The 23,476-nt window shown below is 41.5% G+C and overlaps 1 protein-coding gene across 1 annotated transcript in view; it reads left to right on the forward strand.

Moving 5' to 3' along the window:
- The window catches only part of MIPOL1 (mirror-image polydactyly 1), a 294,447-nt gene that overhangs the window by 113,060 nt on the left and 157,911 nt on the right, over positions 1-23,476 (forward strand). The window contains exons 8-10 of the mRNA XM_048855134.2: positions 1,946-2,075; positions 8,358-8,391; positions 8,652-8,822. Of these exons, the coding sequence (XP_048711091.1) occupies positions 1,946-2,075; positions 8,358-8,391; positions 8,652-8,822 (335 nt within the window). The remainder of the gene's footprint in view (positions 1-1,945; positions 2,076-8,357; positions 8,392-8,651; positions 8,823-23,476) is intronic.

Raw genomic sequence — 23,476 nt, forward strand, 5'->3', positions numbered from 1 at the left:
AAAAGAGTCATTTTATGAAAATGGATATCAGCTTCTTCCCGTTTCATTCTTTGATTGGCTAACTGACCAAACCAACACCACCCTCTTGGAAAAACTGACATTAATCTATGGAGACATAAGATGCAACTATGAAGATGTTTGGTCTTTAATGAGAGTATTACAATTGAATCCAGGTAGATTAGGTGTCTGATGCTTCTCCACTTTTTTAGTTTTGTGGTGGGAGGTTGTTAAGGAATTATTTATCTTATAACACTCAGGAATATTTATCGGTGAATATTTCATGCTGTGATAGTGTTAAATCCATACTCCTGCTGTTTTCTTTGTCATTGTACTTGAATATGTCTGTATAGATATATTAAAACTTCTGAAAAATAACTAAAAAATGACATGTCATCATGGGGTATTTTCTCAACAAAATTTAGTCACGAGCAACAGTTTGTTCTGGTATTTTTGACTGCAGTGACATTTTATTGCTAGTTTGTCTTTTGAATATTTTCTGTAAATATTTGTAAATGTATTTATTTGGTACCAATGATATAAGTGCAGTAGTAAGCAAAAAGTGTATTATAAAATATAATTACAATTTTATGTAGTGCCATTCCCATGAAGTATCATAAAGTGCTTTATAGTAAATTGGATGGAGCCACTTTAATACAGACATAATAATAATGTACAAAGGTGAAGCAGGAAAAAAGAAACTAAGATAGAAAAAGCAGCAGATTTGTCTCTAGGTTAAAGTGAACAGAATCTATTTAAGGTGAGACTTGAAGAAAGGAAATGACTCATCCGTGACTCAGAGAATGGGAGGGAATTCCAGATAGAGGGGGAAGGACAAATGCAATTGCCTTTGACTCAGCAGAATCTTGAGAATACTGGAAAACATGCCAGCATTTGGAGGCGTCAGAGTTGGGTGCAGGAGAACTACGGAAATTAAAGATCAGTTCATTAGAGTGAAAGGGGCCCACGGAGAACTTTGAGACCCAGGGGAAACAATTTTGATTTGAATTTGGAGATTCCATTCCAGTGCCATGGTAGAAGATATAGTCCTCCTTGGAATAAGAGTAGTCTAACTGCAGCGTCCTGAGTGCCCTGAAGTTGAGAATAGGGATTTAGGACGACTGCAAAGAGAGATCTGCAATATTAGAGAGGGGGAATGACGAAAGTGTGTGAATAAAGATTTTAGCAGAAGCAGGGTTGAGGTACGAATTCTGACGGTGTACTAGAGATGATGTTAGCCATGTTGACAAGGGAGATGCAGGAAGAAAAAGTAAGCCCAGTGTGAGGAATGACTTGAAGATTTCTGTCCTTGGGAGCAAACTAACAGTAAATCTTAGTTTATTGGCACTTAATGCTCAAAGGTCCCTGAATGCTTTAACAGATAATAGAACAATATATTAACAATAAAGTAAAGGCTTGACAGGGAGAGAGGGGTGCTGACCATGTTATCTTTGTAATACCAGAGAGGCATCGTGCAAGAGCTAAATTGTGCACCACTTTGGGGCTAGTTAAAGTGTGGTGTTAAAAGCACCTTCAGGAGATCTTTTCTCTTAACTTGGTGTCTTGCTGTAAGAGAACGGGGTTAGTTGTATCTGATATGAATGTGTGCATCAGGAATTAGCTTTGTATTCAGAGTCACTGCTTCAAATAAGTGATGGTTTCCTTGTTCTGTGTGATGAGTTTGAAGGTCAATCTTGAAACCTTGTCCCTTCCTTATTCCTCTAGGTATGTTAACTAGCAATAGCACTTTGATATTCTCAAAACTATAAAGCAAAATCTTGTTATGGTATCTTCACATTAGCAAATATTTTGTATAGGAAGTACAGTGAAGACCTGATCCAAAGGACACTGAAATGAGTGGAAAAACTATTGATTTCTATAGGCGTTAGATAGGGCCCCATGTGAGGATACAACTAAAGCAGTGCTAAACACACTGGTCATTTTGCAGCACTCGTGGAAGAAGTTTATACAGCTCAACGAGAACGTGATGAAGCTGTCATGGCTAGACTTAGGTTAGCCAATGAAGAGCGAGATGAAGCACTTCTTCGAGCCAAGGATTTGGAGCAGTCCCTTAAAGAGTATGTATGTTTTTTCTGCTATATGTGAAGAGATGGCTATTTATTGGAAGCCAAGGGAAACTTGATCGTACTCAAAAGTGAACATATGGTAAATCTTAACATGAATTTCAGTGTGATAGAACGTAAGAGGATATCGATAGTCTAAATATTCCAACTATGTGTGTAGGTTTTTTAAAAAAAAAAAACACATGATCAAATGAGGTCATGTTTTTCTCCCCAGATGGAGAACAAGGTGAATGATTCTGGTTGCAAAAAAGAAAAGAAAAGAAAGAAGAGAGAGAGAAAAAGATCCACTATTGATTTATTCAGAGATAAATTAGGGAAGTGTGACATTTCATACAGTGGTTTCTTCACATGGAGTACAAGTTTGTCGGTCAGAAGTTGCACTGTATAGGAAATCAATCGAATCTTTGAGCCCACTAGACATTTCTTTTAGCAAAATATCTACTAATTACAGTGGAAGTGTGGAAAAAATTATCTGCATTACCCTCCTACTTGTTCTCATTTAAGCAAAAGTCATTCTTAATTTAGGAAGAACTATTTTAATTTCTCATTCTCTTTCTCTTTTCCTTTATATTTTTTTATCCTTCTTGTTCTCTTTTCTCTTTTTCTCTTCCTCTACTGTTTCCTCTTCTCACTTTCTTGCCCATCCCTAATTTTCTCCTTTTCCGTGTTTCCCCAGTACATCCTCCCTAGCTTGCCCTTTATTTCTCATTTGCCCAACAATTCCCACCTTCCTCCCACCCAAATATGCATGCTGTCATGCATGCATACACATATACCCCTCTTAATTACTCCCATTCCAGGATAGACCAGAACCCAGAATGCTGTTTCTTCATAATTATTGTTCTCTTCCCCTTGTGTTTTTTTGTCTCGACTAGTCTGTCAAGCACAAACTCGTTGGGTACAAGACTAGATTCCTCTCCCACTACTGCTGACCCCCAGGCTAGGCTCCAAAAGCCAGGGTTTTTTTAAGGGTTTGTTAGGGTCCTATGTCGCCACTGCCCATGGGCCTCTATCTTTCTGAGAAGACAACCTAGTATCAGAGTATGAGCGCTAGGGTTGGCTGGAAAACAAGAAATCTATTTCATGAAAATGTTCGTGGTTTTGAACTTGGTTTTTGGTCCACATAGGAATGAATCAGAGACCTTTTTGAAATATTTTATGAAAAACATGAGAGCGGCTGTGATACATTCTGGGCCAATGAATCTTTAAATATTTATATAAAATGGAACAGCTCCAACAGGACAGATTGAGAGACTGGAACTATGGCCTAGCACAGAAGTGGGCAAGCTACGGTTAGGGGACAGGGAGCAGGGGGGCTTGGATGGGTGTGGGATCCCAGGGGGCAGTCGGGGCAGGGGTGTGGATAGGGGTCGGGGCAGTCAGGGGACAGGGAGAAGGAGGAGGTTGGATTGGGCAGAGGTTCTGGGGCAGTCAGGGGACAGTGAGCAGGGGGAGTTGGATAAGGGGTGGGGTTCCAGGGGGCAGTTAGGGGTAGGGGTCCCAGGAGGGGGTGGTCAGGGGACAAGGAGCAGGGTGGGTTGGATGGGTCGGAGGTTCTGAGGGGGGTGGATAAGGGGCAGGGGCCAGGCTGTTTGGGGAGGCACAGCTTTCCCTACCTGGCCCTCCATACAGTTTTCCAACCCTGATGTGGCCCTCAGGCCAAAAAGTTTGCCCACCCCTTGCCTAGTGGTTAGGGCACTGACCTGGGTTGTGGGAAAGACTGCCAGAGGCAGAGCAGGGACTTGAATTTGTGTCTCCCACATCCCAGGAGAGTGCTATAACTACTGGTGGGGAGGTGTGTCTGACCAGAAACTGCATTCTGGACCTGAGGACCCATCCGAACAAAAGTTTTATTGAAACCAATACATTTAGACAGATCTGCATTTTCCAGTGAAAAAACATTCTGTCAAAAAATGCCAGCTCTAGTGAGCAAACAAGGCTAGTGTTTCCAACCATAGAGAGTGGCAGACTAGCTAAAGTGGAATGACAGAATAGGTAATGCTGGTGACGGAATGGCGTTATATGTGAAGGAAAGCATAGATTCAAACATACTAAAAATCTTAAATGAATCAAACTACACCATAGAATCTCAATTCCATGCTGAATTAATAAGAATATAGCAGCAGAAAAATACTATCGGCCACCTGACCAGGATGGTGACTGTGTTTGGGAAATGCTCAGGGAGATTGGAGAGGCTACAGAAACAGAAAACTCAATAATAATGAGGGATTTTAACTATCCATATATTGATTGGGTACACGTCACCTCAAGACAGGATGTAGAGATGAAATTTCTGGACACCGTTAATGACTGCTTCTTGGAGCAGCTAGTTTAGGAACCCACGGGGAAGAAACAATTCTTGAGTTAGTCCTCAATGGCACACAAGATCTGGTCCAAACGGTGAATGTAGCTGAATTGCTTGGTAATAGCCACTATAATGTAATTAAACTTATCCCTGTAGGGTGGAAAATACCAAAGAAACCCACCACGGTAGCATTTAATTTCAAAAAGAGGAACTACACAAAAATGAGGAGGAAATTAAAAGAACAATCATGAATGAAATCCGTGCAAGCTGTATGGAAACTTCTTTAAAATACCATAATAGAGGTTCGTACTAAAGGCACTACACCATGCCCTGGATGTCCCTGAACCTCAACTGCCAGAAGCTAGGGACACGATGAAAGGGGATGGATCCCTCAATAAATTGCCCTGTTCTGTTCATTCCCCTGAAGCATCTGGCACTGGCCACTGTCAGAAGATGGGAGAGTGGGCTCAATGGACCATTGGTCTGATGCAGTGTGACCATTCTTTTGTTGTTATGAATGCAGAGGTTTAGTGTGGGTGGGGAAAGATGTAGGACCCAGATGCCCCCCAATACACTCTCACTCTTTCTCTCTCTCTCTGCAAATGTGCTGTTGCATCTGAAGATAAAACAATAGTTAGCTTATAAGCCATTCCCCTTCCTTCTTTGCTTCTGTTGTGGACTCTGATGGAGCACATTGCAAGAGCCGCTTGTGTATGGTTCCAAGTGTCAGGCTCAGGCAGCAGCTTTAATCCTTTCATGACCCTTGTTCAGCCCTGGGTTTCACCAACCGACAACTCTCACAACAGCTGCATAAAGGCTTCTGGTGCGAGAGGACATAGGAAAGGGGAATAGAGTACTAGAAAGGAAGAGGGTATCGGGGCATAAGGGAAGAAGAGCCAACACAGCACATGTAAAAGAGCAATAAGTTAAAAGGGTAAATAAAGAAAAAGTATACAGAAAAGAGAGACAAGAAGGGGGGGGGGGGAAGCACATGGGAAAGGAGAAATGAGAGAAAATAGCCAGAGAGAAAGGAAAGATGACATCTGCTGAACTGGCAGTAGAGAGGTGTTCTAACAGAAAAAAGTTGGGAACCACTACTCCAGGGAGCTAGAGAGAGCCCTAATCATGTCTGTTTGAATGAAGCCACTAAAGGGCTCCATGTATCAGGCAGGTAAAGAATATCAAGATGATATATCTGACTCTATTTCCCCAGTATGATCCCTAGGATTGGTCCTTCTTTGCAGAATGAGAATTGAGTATTGGTCCAAATGTTCACAATTCTGGAAATTGTGCTGCAACTTGAATTCATCCCAAAAATACATTGTATCACTGAGAACAGACAGTATTTCACAGTAGCAAGGATAGTATCTGTAAGTGTTGTACCACATAAAGTAAAAAGAAAAGGAGTACTTGTGGCACCTTAGAGACTAACCAATTTATTTGAGCATAAGCTTTCATGAGCTACAACATCCGATGAAGTGAGCTGTAGCTCACGAAAGCTTATGCTCAAATAAATTGGTTAGTCTCTAAGGTGCCACAAGTACTCCTTTTCTTTTTGCGAATACAGACTAACACGGCTGTTACTCTGAAACCTGTCACATAAAGTAAGTACAACAGATTTTGCATTGTACTTAGTTGCTACTTTTTAAATATTTGACCTTAGTAGAAAACCTCATTAACTGTTTCTTTTCTCTAGGACAAAATGGATATCTGCCTCTTGTTGGGTATTTTTATTAGCTGGCATTTTTTTCTTACTCTAATGCCCTAGAGTAAATGTTGGTTCTGTATCACAGATAATTTGTAGGAAAGTCTTCATTAGAAAAACTATTCTCATGAAGCTTCCCTTACAAACTTTTTTCTTGGTGGCGCTGCTGATTTTTACACAGTAAACAACCTGCATTTTTCCAGACTGAAATGCCCCCATTATTTTTCCACTTTTGTATTCAACCTCTTGGTATTGAGAGTTGGCAATTTGCATTCATGCTTTGTTGTTTGTACTTGTTGATTGCATTAGAGAATAAAGCTGGGAAATGCCAGTTGCCACTGGCCAATGGGTTAAAATAAAACTAGATCCCTTGCAATAGTATGGCTGCCTTTAATGTGTGCTCTGTTAGTCAATTGATTTTTACAAGTTACTTAAGTATCATTGCCCATAAATCTGGCCCAAAATCAGATTTAGGAGATAGCCTTACCCACAAAGGGTAATAATACTCATTTTTCCCTTCTAGTCGGCTGGGTTCTACCGTTGACCCACCCTGTTAGCAGGTGTTGGAAACGCATAGGGAGCTGCCAGTTGAATCCTGCTGACTCACAGTGGCAGGTGTAGATCATTTGCCTGCTCTGGAAATGATGATGGCCGCATTAGTCAGAGGAATCTAGGGGCTTGGACTGACCTGTTTGAAAGGAGTAACTCTAGGAATAACTAAGCTATGAGTGAGAGTTCAGGCTGGAGTTTACATTTTGTGTGTAAACTTGTTAATAAGGTCAAATCCCATCAAAGAAGTAAGGTTCAAACCTACTCAGCACATGTTTATTGTTTTGGGGTATGCTAGGAATACCATCTGCTCAGAACCTCCCAAATAAATGTCTTCCACTGCACAGCAGCAATAGAGCATTCCTTTCTGAATTGCTTCCCGTGATTACAAGAATTCAGGTGACTTTGTCTGACTATGAACCTGTACAAATTGAACAAAAAACACAGAGGAAATTCACTAATTATGATACTAGGTAACTGCACTAGTATTAAATGTCAAAGGTCAGATGGCAGGAATGGGTTGAGTTCCTAGCTTAGTGTGCGTAAGAGGCTATGCCATATTTAGGGTCATGAAGACTAGTGCATTCAAAGGCACAGGGTTAGTACACTGTCAATTGCTGTGTGGCACAGGGATGTTTGAAGGGTGATCTCTGACAACAGCATCACAGTACAAATTACACCTAGTTCTTTGGCAGACATTGGAAGTGTGATGATTGCAGTAACTGTTTTTGAAATGTTACATTACAGTCTCTGCCAGAACTGCTTTTTCTTAAGCTACTTAATATGTACTGGATCCACCACTTGCTTAAGTAGCCATGAACTGGGAGAGGCTGCACTTCTTTAATGTTTAATCTTAATTTTTAACAAGGTATTAATCTCTGTATTTTGGACCCCCAAATGTTCTGTAAATAATCAGATGTTTCGATATTAATTATAATTAACTTGTTAATTATTATAGAAAAAAGTGTAATTTCCTGTTTAATCATCTCTGTATGCAGAAATTTGTGCTATTACTCATTGCTGTTGCAGAGCACAATAGCAGTTGTTCGGCAAAGCAGTAAAACTGTTTACTGCTTCTTTACATATGAGTAAATGTGCCAGTGAAACAAAGAAGGAAAGAGTTCAATATTTTTGTTCCAGAATTAAGGAAGGGCACCACCGGAGGCTTAATTTAACTCCTATATTTTGTGATAGGATAAAACCAAATTTCTAAGTGAGGTTTAACTAAAATGTTTGTCCTCCTAGGTGGAGGGGAAGAATGACATTTTGTTAAAACAAACCCAACCCCAACCCTCCCCACCCTCCCCACCCACCCACACAAACCTACTGTCCCATTGCATTTTGGGGTGCAATAAAGACAACACAAATATAATTTCAGGTTAAAGTTGTAAGTCCAGAAAAAAATAAAATAAGAGCACCAATGCCTTCTATCACTAGGGAACTTTCTTCATCTAAGCACATATGAACAATTGATCCTTGTAGTCATATATAGCAGTAAACATTAATAACTTAACAGTCTGAAGTCAGTGCTGAAGATATGGAGCATTATTGAAAGATGGAGTCTAGCAGGTGTCACTTTAATATGTTCAGTGTCATGGTTGACTCTAAAGACTAGTAGAATGAAATGACTTGAGGTTCTAAAGATTTAAAAAGCGAACTCATTTTGCTGCACTAAGGAAATGCTACTGATCAGGCTTTCTGTGTCCCTTTTTTCTAGGCTAGAAAATATTAACCCTGAAGAAAATGACATGGTAAGCCATTCTCTGAGGAGATTTCTTGATGTCAGTCTTATATCTTAGAGGCTTAAGTTCAATTGAGTGGGTTTCAAGAACTAAGATGTGGGAAAAAAGAAGAATTGACACACTAATAATGTACATCTTTGCTGCAATATGAAAATTCAATAACTTCACTCAGTCAATTTACAATTCACATGTGCCTATTAATTAAAACCCTATATTAAATAAAATATATTAAAACTTCATGTCTGACTAACATATAATGCTGTTGGTAGACATTACAGGAATTACTGAACAGAATAAACAATGCAGACACAGGGATAGCTATACAGAAGAATGGAGCTATAATTGTGGATCGAATACACAGGACCAAGGAGCGTAGAAAGAAAATAACAGCTGAGGAAATGAATGCAGTGATAGAAGAACGGGATGCTGCTTTGTCTCAAGTAAGTCCCTACTAGTCTATAAAAACATTCAATGCCAAACTCTCTCTCTTCCCCCATGTTTGGTGAAACAAAGTCTTCCATGTATGTTTCCTGTTCAAAGTTCACCTTTTAAAAAGTCCTTCCACATAGAGAACTCATGAACACTATGCAATTATTGTAGTACCATCGGAATGCTATTTAAAATGGCTTTAACAAATGTTTGCAAGCCACTGTTCAAAGAGAAAAGATTATTTTTTTGCATCTAACACTCCTGGTTACAAAAGATGCTTCTCTGTGTTTTTTTTTCTTTTTTTAAGTATAGCTTCCAAAGTACTAACCTTTATAGAACTGCTAAGAGCTCAGTTGTGCAGCTCATTGTCCGGCTATGCCGAAAGAAGGACAAGAGACATTTGACATGGATGCAACTTTATTATTAGATATCAGGGACTACCCAGCAGATAAAACTATACAGTGCAGGTAACCCCATGTTTATGCTGTAATTATCTGGGGGGCTTTTATCAGCTCCCCCTCTTTTTTCCATCCAAGTCCATCCAGCAAATTTATTGCTGGGACCTTATCATACCTAGGGGCTCCCACCAGCTCCCCCTCTTTTTCCATCCAGGTCCCTCAGAAAATCCAATGCTAGGAATTTACCATCCATCCCCCTCGTAGGAGGGTTAAGGTGGGCTATAAGAATGGGGGGTTGACTCCCTGCCATATCAATCATAGGAGTCCCCAACTTCCCCTATTCATTCCTTTAATGAACATCTCTTTTAAGTCCTTTTCCAAAACATTTATCTGGTTACTGTATACCTTCCCTATGGAGTACCTGCCCTGGACATCCGCATTACACTTAAAAAATGAGTTGCGACATATAGCCTACTGCCCGTCATGCCATGCATGAACAGAGCCCTTGCTGAACCCACTGTGGGGAAGGTGAAAAAACCCCAACTGCACCCAGACCAATATGGTGATAAAGGAAAAATTCCTTCCCAGCCCCCCTAAAAAAGGAGCGACTAGCATAATGCCTACAGCAGGTGTAGACCAAACCTGGTATTTTACCACCTAAAGGGGAGGGAGGGTGGATCCTTCTTCAGACTGCTCCATGTAAAAGGGTGGCTTCAGGCCCAGAGCTGCCCCTTTTAAATCCTGCATTCCTAGGGGATGAGTCAGTGACCATGCTGACCCCTTTTTGCAACAGTTTTCATCCCTATTCCCTTCCCCACCCCAAATCCATAAAGCACTGTTCCATTCACTCAGCCACCCAGCCAAATTACCCCCACTTAAAGGTGCAGGGCGGTCATTGTGATGGTGTAAATGGGCACACAGGGTGCAGGGCAACAGTGCACTGAGTCCTAAATATTTGTAAAGGGATAACCATTATAAATGGCAGAGAAATCCTGTCACATATAGCTACTCTTTAAGACAAGCAAATTCTTCCCTAGGGTTCTGCATTCAAGAGCTAAAAATCAAGTCCTTGATATACAGTCCTGGTATTCCGTGTCTTTGCCTCTTTTACTATACTCGGCAGAAGTTTGATGTCCCTTCCTGCTCCTGATACCTCTGAACACACAGCCCCTTCCATCTCCTTAACTGCACAAAAAAACACTGTTCCCCTTCCCTGAAGCAGGCAGAGAGCCCTCCTGCTCCTCAGTTGCTTCCATGGGCTACCAGTCGTACCTCACCATAGAATCGCTTTGGGTTCTGTGCCCAGTCTTGGCTGCTCCTAGACTTAGCACCTGATATGACCTGTTTCCACATTCCTGGGTTCTGTCCTTTGGGATCAGGTCATAGGAATAGGCAGATCATGTGGCAGCTGGGAGAGAATAAGGGGACTTTAGGTGGGGGGTACATACAGCCATTAAGCACTCACCTAATGCAAGAGCTGTGGTCTGGCCCTGCCTCTCAGAGAGCCAGAAATCCAACATGCTCCCTGAACCTTAATTATCTAAATTATCCAGTCTCCAAGTAGCATCCATCTGGGGATTAACTAGTTTTTAAAGTCAGTTTATGGTCTTTGTTGGTGCAATGTAGATTCAACTAATGTTTTCAACAAGAAGCTACCAGGTAGGAGAGTGTCCTCTCCAAACCCTGAATCTTCCTCCTCTTCTGCTGTCACGTCTGTTCTTATGTTCTACCCTATTTTACCCTGGCCAGGACCTCTACTTGGCATGCAACCATGTTCATGTAGTTATGGAATTGCCACTGGCATTAATGTTGGGTTCCTTTATTTTTTGTGTTTTTGCATTTCCCCTCCACAGTATTCCAAACACAGAAGACAAAAATTACAAAATAAATAATTTTTCTTTAAGATGAAATAATATCTCTGGGAATCTGGAAAGTTGTATTGCATGAAATGTCATGAATGAGCCAGGTGATTAAGAAATTGTTCAGAGATTTTTCACTATGCTTCCCTTGTCTGTTGGTTCATTCTTTGCTCAGGACAGATATATTAAAACGAGATAATTTCTGAGAACATGTGTTGGAGCAGTTGCTTTGCAGCATTGGATGGTGTGAATATTTTTTTTTATTTTTTTAGTTTCAAGGGGAGTAGGATCTGTGTCTTAATGTATATATCAAATAAATGATAGGCATTTAGAGACAAATTCTGCTCTTACTGTGCAAGAGGTTTCTGTGCAGGGGGTGTATACACAATGCAAAGAGAGGGCTCCTGCATCAGGGAAAGGGGTGGAGTCAGAGGACCTACTTCTATCAGAGTCTTTGTTCCTCGTTCCTGTTGCAGGAGCCTGCTGGAGCCACACAGGGCTACTTCAGTCAGTCTCATAAAGATGTCCAGAATCTATGTACCATTAAAACCACATGGTCTTGTGTTGGCCCTCTGCACAGGTATGGGCATCTTTCACAGACTAATGGGGTTGGGGTGTTCTACAGTAAATGGATAATAACTGATAGAGTACAATGGATAGACTAGCCGAGGAACAAGTGTGACAAGAGTTTCAGGTAGAATTATAAAAAGTTATTTGAGCAAAGCATAAATAGTTTGTCAAATCACCTGTATTTGTATTGGCTTCTCAACTATTTTTAATTTGTTGATTAAATTTATACAAATTTACCTGAACATATCTCAGTCATTTCTTTCTCCTCAGTCCATCTTTGGCTGCTTCCTGTCTCCTCCATTCATTTGCCATTCCAGAATGTATTTGATTATATTTTGATTTTTTAAAAAAGCTTAGTAGCAGCATAGTTATTGGTGAAACACCCAACAGTCCTATGAACATTTTATGCTTGTTTTTTTTATTATTATTGACTTTTCTTACACAGGACATTGACATTTGGGCAACCAGTAAGAGAAAAGATTTTGGCAAAGGAGGAGAATATGTTTGGTATTTTTATTTTTGGTTTGTTGCTTTTATGGGTTTTTTTTTTCGTCCTTGTCCTTTCACATAGGAATTGTAAAAGGTCAGTAAAACCTATAAATTCTTGAATATCACCATTTGAATGATACGGTGTGCACATGCGCCTATATATATAAAAAAAAATTGCTTGTTTGAATAATCTCACAGAATCATGTATGATATGTTGCTCTCCCAAATAATTAAAGTAAGCATTAATAAAAGGTCAGTTATTCCACATAATAATGGTTTATGTGCCAAGAGCATCAAAGGCAATTTATACATCTGTCAGCATAATACACAGGTAGTTTTAAGTAGATCGTGCAGGTCATAAAAAAACATTGTGATGTGAATTATATTGTACTACCAACATTTGATGCCAAGCAGTACTGCTCCACTTGATGTTCATTAAAAAACGCTTCTGCTATGAATTGTAAATAATTATTACGAATAGAACTCTATGAAATTTACTGATGGAAAACCTAACTTATATTTTTACACATAGTTTTATAACTAAAACTAATATTCTAGAATGTGTAAGATAAATCTTAGAATTGTGGCCACCATTTCAAACCACATTTCTTAATTGATAATGGTTTGGGTACTTGTGCAATATACAAATTACTGGTCTTTTGTTAAGATTGTAATAACAGTTATTACAATTTATCAGCAAGAAGAATAGGAGAGGGAATCTTGCATTAGAGCACAAAGGGACTGAAGGTAACTCAGGCAATATCTATAGTTATACTATAATAAACCCAAATTATTGTCATTTAGACCTGGCCCTGCCACAGGTGTTGGTAGCATCCGCAAGATGAGAGCTCTCCATTTTCAGTGGACATAAAATCACATTCACACAAAGGCACATCATAAAAATTGAGCCAAAACAGGGGTTACAATCAGTCACACCCATAGGGAGACATTTGTAGTCTGTGGTTGTCCCCTGGAGTGCAGCATTTAAGAGCTCAGTATTTGTGAGGCTCTGTGAAAGTTACATCCTCCTATACAACTTGCTAGTATCTGGTGAAGGAGCAACACTGCCACTTGAGTTACCAGCATAACTGATTTCACTTCCTCCCTGCTTTCAGGGTTTTACAGGGGGTATGTTTAATTAAGCTAATCCATTAACCTTCTGAATGAGTCCCTTCACAGCCTGACACTTGACTGTTAACTACAATTTACCTGAACAGCATCTAGCTCTTCTGGTATTATTGATAGGTTTTCAGATTTTCTGATTGAGAAACTGTAACACAGAAGACCATGAAACTTTAACTTATCAGTTTCGTTTCAGTTGGACAATATTTAATATTCTTAAATAATGGATGCACTGTAATAAATTGGGTGCCCTCTATGAGCATGTAAATATAGGCTGTTTGAAGTAGTCTTTCAGGTGTGATTTTTGCAGTACATTGTGGTGGCTCTATTGTATTTATTTAATTAGACTGCTATTGTACACATGCTTGACAATAGTTAATTAGTTATATTTTGTGACTTAGAATTTTACTTGCATATTTCACTGCTGCACAAACTAGAAATGCTCACTAATTTTTAGGAAATGTGGTTTTAAAAAAAACCACCCCTTTGTGAACCACAAATATCTAGATCACCATGTCTTAACAGAAAGCTGGACACTATTATCACCGTATTGAGTAGCACACATGTACGCAATCTTAGATCATTCACTAGATCACTGAGCAAATACACAAACTACATTTTGTATGTGTGAAAACAAATAAAATGATATAAACTCAAATATTTGATACTACTTTTAGTATGTATTTTCCAATGAATAAAAAACAAACAGCTAAAGTATGGCTAAACATTGACATCCCTACCTTCCCACCCCACATACCAATGTCAACCCCCTTTTTACAAAAACCCAAACACAACGCAGTGGTTGCATTTGCCAAGATATATTTGTTAGTGAACAGATACTGTGTTATGGTGTGGAACGTGTATCTGTTTTATGGCTGCTCTTTAAAAAGAAAACAGAGATGCTGACTGCCATGAGAATGAAGAAATCAGTTTCTTGATTTATTTTCAGTTTAACCTTAACCCATTCATGGAAATATCCTGTCCATTCAAATGTTTGTAATGTAGTTCTTGTATTTCTTCGCAAGTCTTGCTTGTTTATTGAGTAATCAAATATATTTGTGATTAACATTTAATACAAATATAACACACTGTAGTCACAATTTGGTAATCTTCATTAAATTTTGGTAATCTTCATTAAATACTTTAAAGATAATAGTTACCAGCAGGAGGCAATATGGTGTAATAATGCCTCAAAGTAGCAACTGGCTGTAAGCCATTTTACACCTTCTGGACAGGAATGTTAATATGATTAAAGGTTTGGCAGCTGAAACTGGGGCACTGAGTAAGGCATTGCAACTTTTTTTTCTTCCCTTTTGAGGGACAAAAAGAGATGTTTTTATCAGTGCAGCTTGAAGGTGCTTTTAAAGGTTGTAAACCAAGACCGTGGATCATACTACAGAAGGATCATGTATTTATTGTGTTTTCAGCCCTAACTTCCATTGAGTAGATATTTTGTAATCAAGGTATAGCCTGTTGCTACGCAAAGTTTAATATTAAAGGTGTAGAATTTGTTGTAGAAGAAAAGCAATAGTTTCATGACCAGTATAGCATTGTCTGTTTAATACCCTGGATTGAAGCAGTAACGTAATTGGCAAGCAACCCTGGTTTTACAGTTTTGAATAGTTTGATCACATCCTGCTGTGCAGGAACATGCTTATGACTGTTCATGTACAAAACTGGCACACTCCCAGTTGCTTATCTGAAACAAGTTAAAGTGCCTTTCTCCATTTCAAGGCACTGTTTGGCATCAGACAGTGTTTCATGGTAATTGAGAACAAAGATTAGAAACAGTACGCTTCACTGCCTACCATTATCAATTTCAGCTAACGACTAATACTAATAAATGTCAGTAGTCTCAGTGGGCCAACTTCTTATTAACCTTTCTGAGGCTGTTCTCAAACCGTTCTTCTGGTTTTAAACCAAATAAGGTGTAGAGCTCAGTGTTTTCTGTGGTTCCTAGAGCATTCAAGATTTCTTACCACACATCGGTGAACATTTCTCATTTAAGAAATATGCCTTGTGAGCTGCAATAACTTTAAAAACCACAAAAGAAGTGGTTATTTGAAAAATAGGTTGGGGCTGCACTCTAAACTAGGGAATCTGCATCCTCGTGTTGAGGGGGGCAATCGCGCATGGCCACACTGTTAGAACAGAGGAAACTACCTTTTGTTTTTTATTTTTATTTTTTTTAAAACACGAAATCTTTCACATTAGCATCTCTGTTTTACACTGTGGTGCTTATTCTAGCCTTTGCCAACACTTGCTGAGTTCACTTTGCTGGAGTTGGCATTAGCGCACCAGAAGGTACATCTGACAATGATCGAGCTACTGTGCTAGGACACTGCTCCTTCTACCCCCTCTTCTGCTGCCTCTAATACTAAGGGTCAGAGGAGAATACCAGATTCTTAGGTATGATTCACACTTGTCTGTGTGAAGCAGACAGCTGTGGGGGTGGGGGTGATTTTTCAAACTCACTGGCTTGTGTGGAGTGTGATTGCAATTTGATTAGCCCTAGGACTATCTTGGTTCATTTCCTCTCTTGTGCCAGCATACAGCAAGATCCCTACACCCACACATTTCCTGTGCTTTTTCTCTAGCTGGTAGCAGGCAAGAGGATGGGAGGAGGAAACTACCACCAGGAAGAGTGAGCAGAGGGAGTTAATGCAGTAAGCACAAGAGAGTCAGTATAGGCTCAAAGACTCTGCCTGCAAGATGCCCCTTTTGTGCAGCTCATATTGGAGTGAGCCCTGCTTTCGGTTAGAGGGGGATAAGAGCTGGGGGAGATAGCACTTTCATTTTTTATTCTAATCTAAAAGGTGGGATTTAACTCCAAAAAATAACCCTCTGGGAGGGTAGAACAGGGGAAATGGCTACTAGACCCAAGTCATCTTTCTCACAGGTGGCTGTAGGGATACCTCCTTGCCCCCTCACTCTGAAGCCTAAGCCCATGAAGCTGGGCGGCATGCACCCTTCTAAGAAATTCACCAAAAAACAAAGCCCGGTCACACAAACAGTGATTTTTATTTGTAAGTTGGGCTCAGTTTTCCATTCAGTTCTGTTCCACAGAGTTAATGGGGTAAATACTTTAATTACACTGCAATTCTAATTATTTTTAAGAGTTTCCTTACAAAGATTCATCAAAACCTTCATTTTTGGGAAAGGTGAGTAGATCAACTGCTTTATTGTCAGACAGCCAGAGGCAGCAGGGGCAGTCTTGTAGGGACACACTGGACACAGCTGATCCTAACAGGGGCTGCCTATTTGACTGTACTTCTTGATTGGTGGAGGGGTGGAGCTAACTACTATTTAACCCAACAACAGCCAGAAATGGCTGGCTGCTCAACACATTCCTGGTCTGCAGCTGCTCTTTGTCCGGCTTCCTGTGCCTGCTGCTGCCTCCTGCTCTTGTGCCTGCTGTAGCCCCTATCCTTCTCCATTCTTGACACCTCAGGCTCCTTTTCCTGACCAAGTCTCTGGCTCACCCATTGCCTCTGGCATTTGGCTTCTGATCACTGGTTCTAACTCTCAGCTCTGCTCTCGACTATGTCCCCAGGTGTCCCAAGGCCATGATTCTTGACTCCAGCTTAGCTCTCCTCTAGCCTCCAGGCCTAGCAACCCCCATTGATCTAACTATTAGGCCTGACTGCCAACATCCAGTCATGTACTTGACAATTTGAGCAGTGCAAGAGAGAAAGACTGAAGACTGTTCAGCTGTGGGCTTGACACCTGTTAAGGCCTCCCCCTTTCCGATGGATATAATGAACACCTTGCAGAGGCTGCAGTCCCAGATCTCAGCCTTGTAGGAACAGATCTTCCTATCTGGGACCCAGATCCCTCAGGACCTGAAGAGTCTGCTGCCAGCCCAGTTTGACGGTGACCATGGGAAATGCAACTTCATGAATCGATGCCAACTCCTGTTCATGCTACATCCCTGTCATTTCCCACTGATCAGGCCTGAGTGGAGCTCATTATCATCCTGTTAACTGGGGAGGCCCTGGCCTGGGCATCACACCTCCTGGAGACTTCCTGTCCCTTGCTGAGGCAACTGGAGGAATTCAGTTGAGCCATAGCAATTGTTTTGGATGATCTGAACCATTCCCATTCTGCCGAAAGCATGCTTCGGAATGTATGCCAGGGAAATAGACCAGTCACCAGGTTCGCTGTGGAATTCCAGTGCTTACCGGCCAACACTAGGTGGAATGAGACAGCGCAGAGCTACCATTTTCAGCATGGCTTGAATGAAGAGCCAGCACAGGTAAAGCCAGCATCTGACTTAGATCCCCTGGTCAAGCTGTGCCTGAGCATTGGTGATCGCCTGGCTGAACAGTGACTATAAAAGGAGTCCAGTTTTCGATTCCCCACAAGCCAACCAAATTCAACCCTGCCTTATTGATGCAGAAAGGAGCCACCAATAAGCCATAGACTTATGCTTATATTGCAGAGAACCTGGGAACTATGTCCAGGGGTGCCCCGGTAAGACTTCTGTCCTGTCCCAGTCAGGAACAACCAGTACCCTGGCAATGGCTGGCCAGCAAGCCTCCAGCTTCCTTTTTGGTTATGATAAACTGCCAGGTCTGAGATTGGGCTGAGAATGCTGGTGGATTCAAGGTCCTCAGACAACTTCATGGACATAGATTTTGCTTGGACCCATAACATCCCCACTCGACGTAACTCGATCCCCAGTTTGATAGAATCCATTGATGGGTCCCCACTCTCCTCTGGCCCAGTAACTCACCAGACAACACTGTTGACTGTGACCACCCTCCAGGGCCAATAGGAGGTTCAGAAATTTCAACTGATCTGCCCCCTCATTCCTCTATCATCCTCAGTATTCCTTGGCTGGTTGCCTATGACGCACATCTAGTGGAGCTGAGTCATGATGCCCTTTACCACAAGGTTCTGCTGCCAGTCAGGTCTTCCAAGGTTAAGTGTTAGTCCTTAATCCTCTTGCAATGCAGTTGCTGAAGGGGGGACTTAAAAAGTAGATGCCACCATCTCTGTCACCCTTTTATCCCCTTCAGATATTTTAGAGAAATATCAAGACTGTGCTGATGTCTTTGACAAAAGGAGGGCAGATGTTTTGCCACTACTTTACACTGAAGATTGCCCCATTGACCTGCAGCCCAAGTCTGACATTCCCTTTGGCCATATTTACTCCCTCTCAGAACTGGAATTCCAGATACTCTGGGACTACCTCCATGAGAATTTAGAGAAGGAGTTTATTCATCTTTCTACTTCTCCAGTGGGGGTCATCTATTTGTTTTGTTGTTTTTTCATGGCAAAAAAGATGGCTCCCTGTGCTCTTGTGTTACTAGCTCCTGACTAGAGTGACAGTTTGAAATCGCCACCCTTCGCCACTTATTAAGGAACTTTTTGAGAGACTTTGCTTGAGTAGGGTTTTGCCTAAAGTAGACCTTCACACAGCCTATGGGCTGGTTTGTGTGAAGGAAGGTGATGGGTGGAATACAGTGTTTCACACTTGACAGGGACATTTTGAGTATTTAGTTATGCCATTTGAGCTATGTAATGCTCCAGCTATATTTCAGATTTTGTGAACAATGTTTTATGAGATGTGATGGACCAATTTGTTATCTATTTAGATGATATCCTTGTGTTCTCTGAAAACCAGAAGCTACATGACACACTGTGACGTGGTTCAGTCACAGAGACCCCCTTGGGACTGTCACCTGATGTGCTGAAATTACCTCTGAGCCCATTTTCCCTGATGGCTTGGGACTCCAGAACCCTGCCTTGTTGAACCAGACACACTAGCCTGCTGCAACACAGACCCAGGTCTGAACCACACCCCCAAAGCTCCAGGCTTTAACTGAGAACCACTCAGCAGGTTACCTATCTCCAGCACCCAGACACCCAGTTCCCAATGGGATCCAAACCCCAAATAAATCTGTTTTACTCTGCATAAAGCTTATACAGGGTAAACTCATGTCCTCTATAACACTGATAGAGAGATATGCACAGCTGTCTGCTCCCCCAGGTATTAATCACTTACTCTGGGTTAATTAATAAACAAAGTGATTTTATTAAGTAAAAAAGTAGGATTTAAGTGGTTTCAAGTAATAACAAACAGAACAAAGTAAGTAACCAAGCAAAATAAAACAAAACATGCAAATCTAAGCCTAATACATTAAGAAACTGAATACAGGTAAATCTCACCCTCAGAGATGTTCCAGTAAGCTTCTTTTACAGACTAGACTCCTTCTTAGTCTGGGCCCAATCCTTTGCCTGGTACAATTCTTGTTAGCTCCAGCTCAGGTGGTAATTAGGGGATTTCTCATGACTGGCAGCCCCCTTAGTTCTGTTCCACCCCCTTTTATAGCTTTGGCACAAGATAGGGATCTTTTGTCTCTCTGGGTTCCCACCTCTCCTTCTAAATGGAAAAGCACCAGGTTTAAGATGGATTCCAGTACGAGGTGACATGGTCACGTGTCCTGTGAGCCCCAAACCTCCATTCTTTCTGGCCTGACTCCCAGGAACACAGGAAGTCTTACAAGTAAACAGAGCCATTTACAACCAATTGTTCTAGTTAATGGGAGCCATCAAGATTCTAAGCCACCATTAATGGCCCACACTTTGTATAATTACAATAGGATTTCAGAGTAATACTTCATATTTCTAGCTTTAGATACAAGAATGATACATTCATACAAATAGGTTGAACACACTCAGTAGATTATAAGCTTTGTAATGATACCATACAAGAGACCTTTTGCATGAAGCATATTCCAGTTACATCATATTCACACTCATTAGCATATTTCCATAAACATATGGAGTGCAACGTCACACACACATTCTCTTTGTCCTTGACAGACTTCACCAGGCTCGCCTCTATGCTTAACTGAAGAAATGTGAATTTGACAATGACACTATTGAGTTCCTCAGTTACAACATTTCTCCCAAAGAGCCTAGCAAATGACCTATGGAAAGTGTCTGCCATCACTAGGTGGAAGGCCACAAAAGATATTAAGGGAGTTCAGCATTTTCTTGGATTTGCCAGTTTTTATCCACAGTTCATTAAATGATTCTCCCAGCTAGTGGCACTCATAACTGTACTCCTCCAAAAACAGGTTCATTTTGTCAGGTCAGAGGAGGAAGTCAGCCTTCAATCAGCCAAGAAAGCTTTCACTTCAGTTTCTGTTCTTGTGCATCCAGACCCTGCTAAATCTTTTACTGGGGAAGCAGATGCTTTGAAATTTGCAGTGGGAGCTGTACTTCTGAAAAATGTAGGCCCCATAACCAACTCCATCCTTGTGTGTATTATACTTGTAAACTTACACCTGCTAAGGAAAAAATGTGATGTCTGGAACAATGAGCTGCTGGCAATCAAAACCACAATTGAAGAATAGAGACATCTTTAGGATGAGTCTCAGTTCCCAGTCCAGGTCCTTACTTATCACACGAACTTAGAGAATCTTTGAACAGCCCATCATTTTGAACAGCAGCAGATCCATTAGTCACTTTTCTTTAACAAATTTGATTTCGTCATTACCGACTACCCTGGGTCATGAAACAGGAAAACTGACACCCTTTCCTGCAAGGATGAATAGGCCGAAACAAACACAGCTCCCTGAGATACTGTGCTATGCCCATCTAATTTTATTTGTGGAGCCATAGCCTGGGATTTAGTGTTCCTTATTCTGACATGACTCCCAAAAGACCTGCAAGTGACCAAAGTCTGTCAGACACTTGATTTCCCCCAACACGCTGGCCAGCTCAGCTTTCTATTTGCACAATGGTCTTCTGTATCATGGGAAGTCTTTATATGCTAGAAGGTCAGCCCAGAATCAAAGTGTTGAGAATGTGCCATGATATGCTGATGGCCAGCCATTTTGGCTGCCATAAAACTCCAGACTTGGTGGTACAAAATTCACTGCTGGCCAGGGGCAAGTACTGACGTGAAAAAAATATGTCCGCTCCTATGACCTGCACTGTCGGAACAAGTGCCCACATGCTAAACCGTACTCTAGGCTCATCCCTTTCCACCTGAATCCTGGATTTTACTGTAGAACTATCTTGTTCCCAAGGTTGCGCCAACATCCTAGCAGTTGATCTTTTCACTAAGATGGCACTCTTTATTTCTTTTCACTCTCTCTCCCCACTACTCAGGAAACAGCTTGCCTTTTCCTAAACTATATTTTGGTTCCACGGATTGCCAGCCAGAATAGTGTCTGATCAGGGCCCGCTATTTACTTCCCAGTTGTGGTGCGAGCTCTGTAAACTCCTAGGAATTGAACTCTTTACCACCTCATCCTGTCACCTGCAGACCAACAGGCAGACAGAACAGGTAAATCAAATGCTCAAGCAATGCCTTCAGTGCTTCCTTAACTACTGCCAAGAGGATTGGGTCACTCTTCTGCCATATGCCAAATTTGCTTAAAATAATTCCATCCATACCTGCATCCAACACAGTCCATTTTATGCCAATTACAGTTTTCACCCTCATTTCCATCTAGTTGCACTCGCAAGTTACTGCTGTGACAGATCTCATTACCCACCTTCAAGTTCACCAGGAATTTATGGAGCATCTGGAGTCTGCCAAGGAAACATAAGCATCAGTCCCACTACAGCTGCCCGAATGTCCATCCAGTTTTTTGTGTGTCCCCCCTGAAGCCCTACACAGAAAATTACTTCCCTGACTGCTCTGCTCCATCACTTTCCTTCAAGGACAGGAAGAATGCAAAGTCAGAGAAATCCTGAATTCTAAGCAAATCAGAAGTCGACTTTACTACCTGGTGCAATGGCAATGTTGTGGCTTGGAAGAACGATCTTGGGAACCAGAAGGGAATGCCTATGCTCCTGAGCTTGTACTTGCCTTTCACCAAAAAAATCTGGGCCTTATGGCCCTTAGGAGTTGTCTTTGCGGGGAGAGGAGTGGTACTGTATGGGGAGTCCTGTACAGCAGGGCAATCTTTTAGCAACATACTGGACTCCTGATTCTAACAGGTGCTGCCTGTTTCCACTTCTTGCTTGGTGGAGGGGTGGAGGCAACAACTATTTAACCCAGCAACAGCTGGAGCTTGCTGGCTACTCAACACTTTCCCTGCTCGCAGCTGCATTTGGTCCTGCTTCTTGTGTCTGCTCCTGCCCCACCTGCTCTTGTGCCCACTTCAGTCCCTGTCCTTCTCCATCCTTGACATTCCTGGCTCTGCTTCCCGACCAAGTCTCCAGGTCAGCCAGTGGCCCTGGCATTTGGCTGCTGATCACAGCTCTGCTCTCAACTACGTCCCCAGGTGTCCCATGGCCCTGATTCTCGACTTCAGCTCAGCTCCACTCTAACCTCCTGGCCTGGCTGCCCCCAAGGCTCCAACCTTTAGGCCAAACCACCCATTTCCTGGTCATGTCTTTGATGTTTATATTCTGTGCTACTTCCCTTAGGGAGTAAAATAGGTAAAATGAGCCTCTTTGGCTGCAGAGTTTACAGAAGCTCCAAACTGGCTAGGTTCCTCAGAAGTAGCAATAGCCTCTATGGCTGTGAAGCACAGAATACCAACTTCCCTCATGCTCATGCTCAAATAAATTGGTTAGTCTCTAAGGTGCCACAAGTACTCCTTTTCTTTTTACTTCCCTCATGGTATCTGAGGTACTGGGAATGGCATCGGAGAGTTGCCCAGTCCCCCAACATCTTACCAAAGGTCAGGTTCTTTCATACCTGACTGTATGTCAGTCTGTTCTTCAATAAATAGAGGTGTTTTTTATTCAGGTACCAAAAAACAAAAAAAAATCAGAAATGGTCTCTGATAAACAAGCCAAAACATATGTGATGCTGGTACTTGTCAGTGTGTTTTCTGCTGTATGAGTATGTCATGGAGTGACGTGCAATTAAACCTGAATGTTAGCTCACCCCTTGCTCTTTCCTAAATTTTGAGTGACATTGTATTAGATCACACTGAGTAAATGTGCAAAGTGGTGGTGGTGGGGACAGGGGGTTGTTGTTTTTAAAGTGAACTATAGTCCTCTGGAGTCTTGTAGTAAGTGAACTCGCCAAACTTAATCCTCTCTATACCGTGGATTGGGTATGTTCACTTGTAATACCCCCACCCCCAGAGAAAATAATATTCACTTCAGTTTTCATTTAGTAATGTATTCAATCATTGCATATAGTTCTATAGTCTCAGTTTATATGTTGTTGCATAAAGGGAGGAAAGCTGAGACTGTCCAGAGGGAATAAGAGATCCTTAATACTTCCAAAAGGAAGTATTTTTTCAC

Source organism: Caretta caretta, chromosome 6, assembly GCF_965140235.1.
Source record: "Caretta caretta isolate rCarCar2 chromosome 6, rCarCar1.hap1, whole genome shotgun sequence".
NCBI classification, from domain to species: Eukaryota; Metazoa; Chordata; order Testudines; family Cheloniidae; genus Caretta; species Caretta caretta.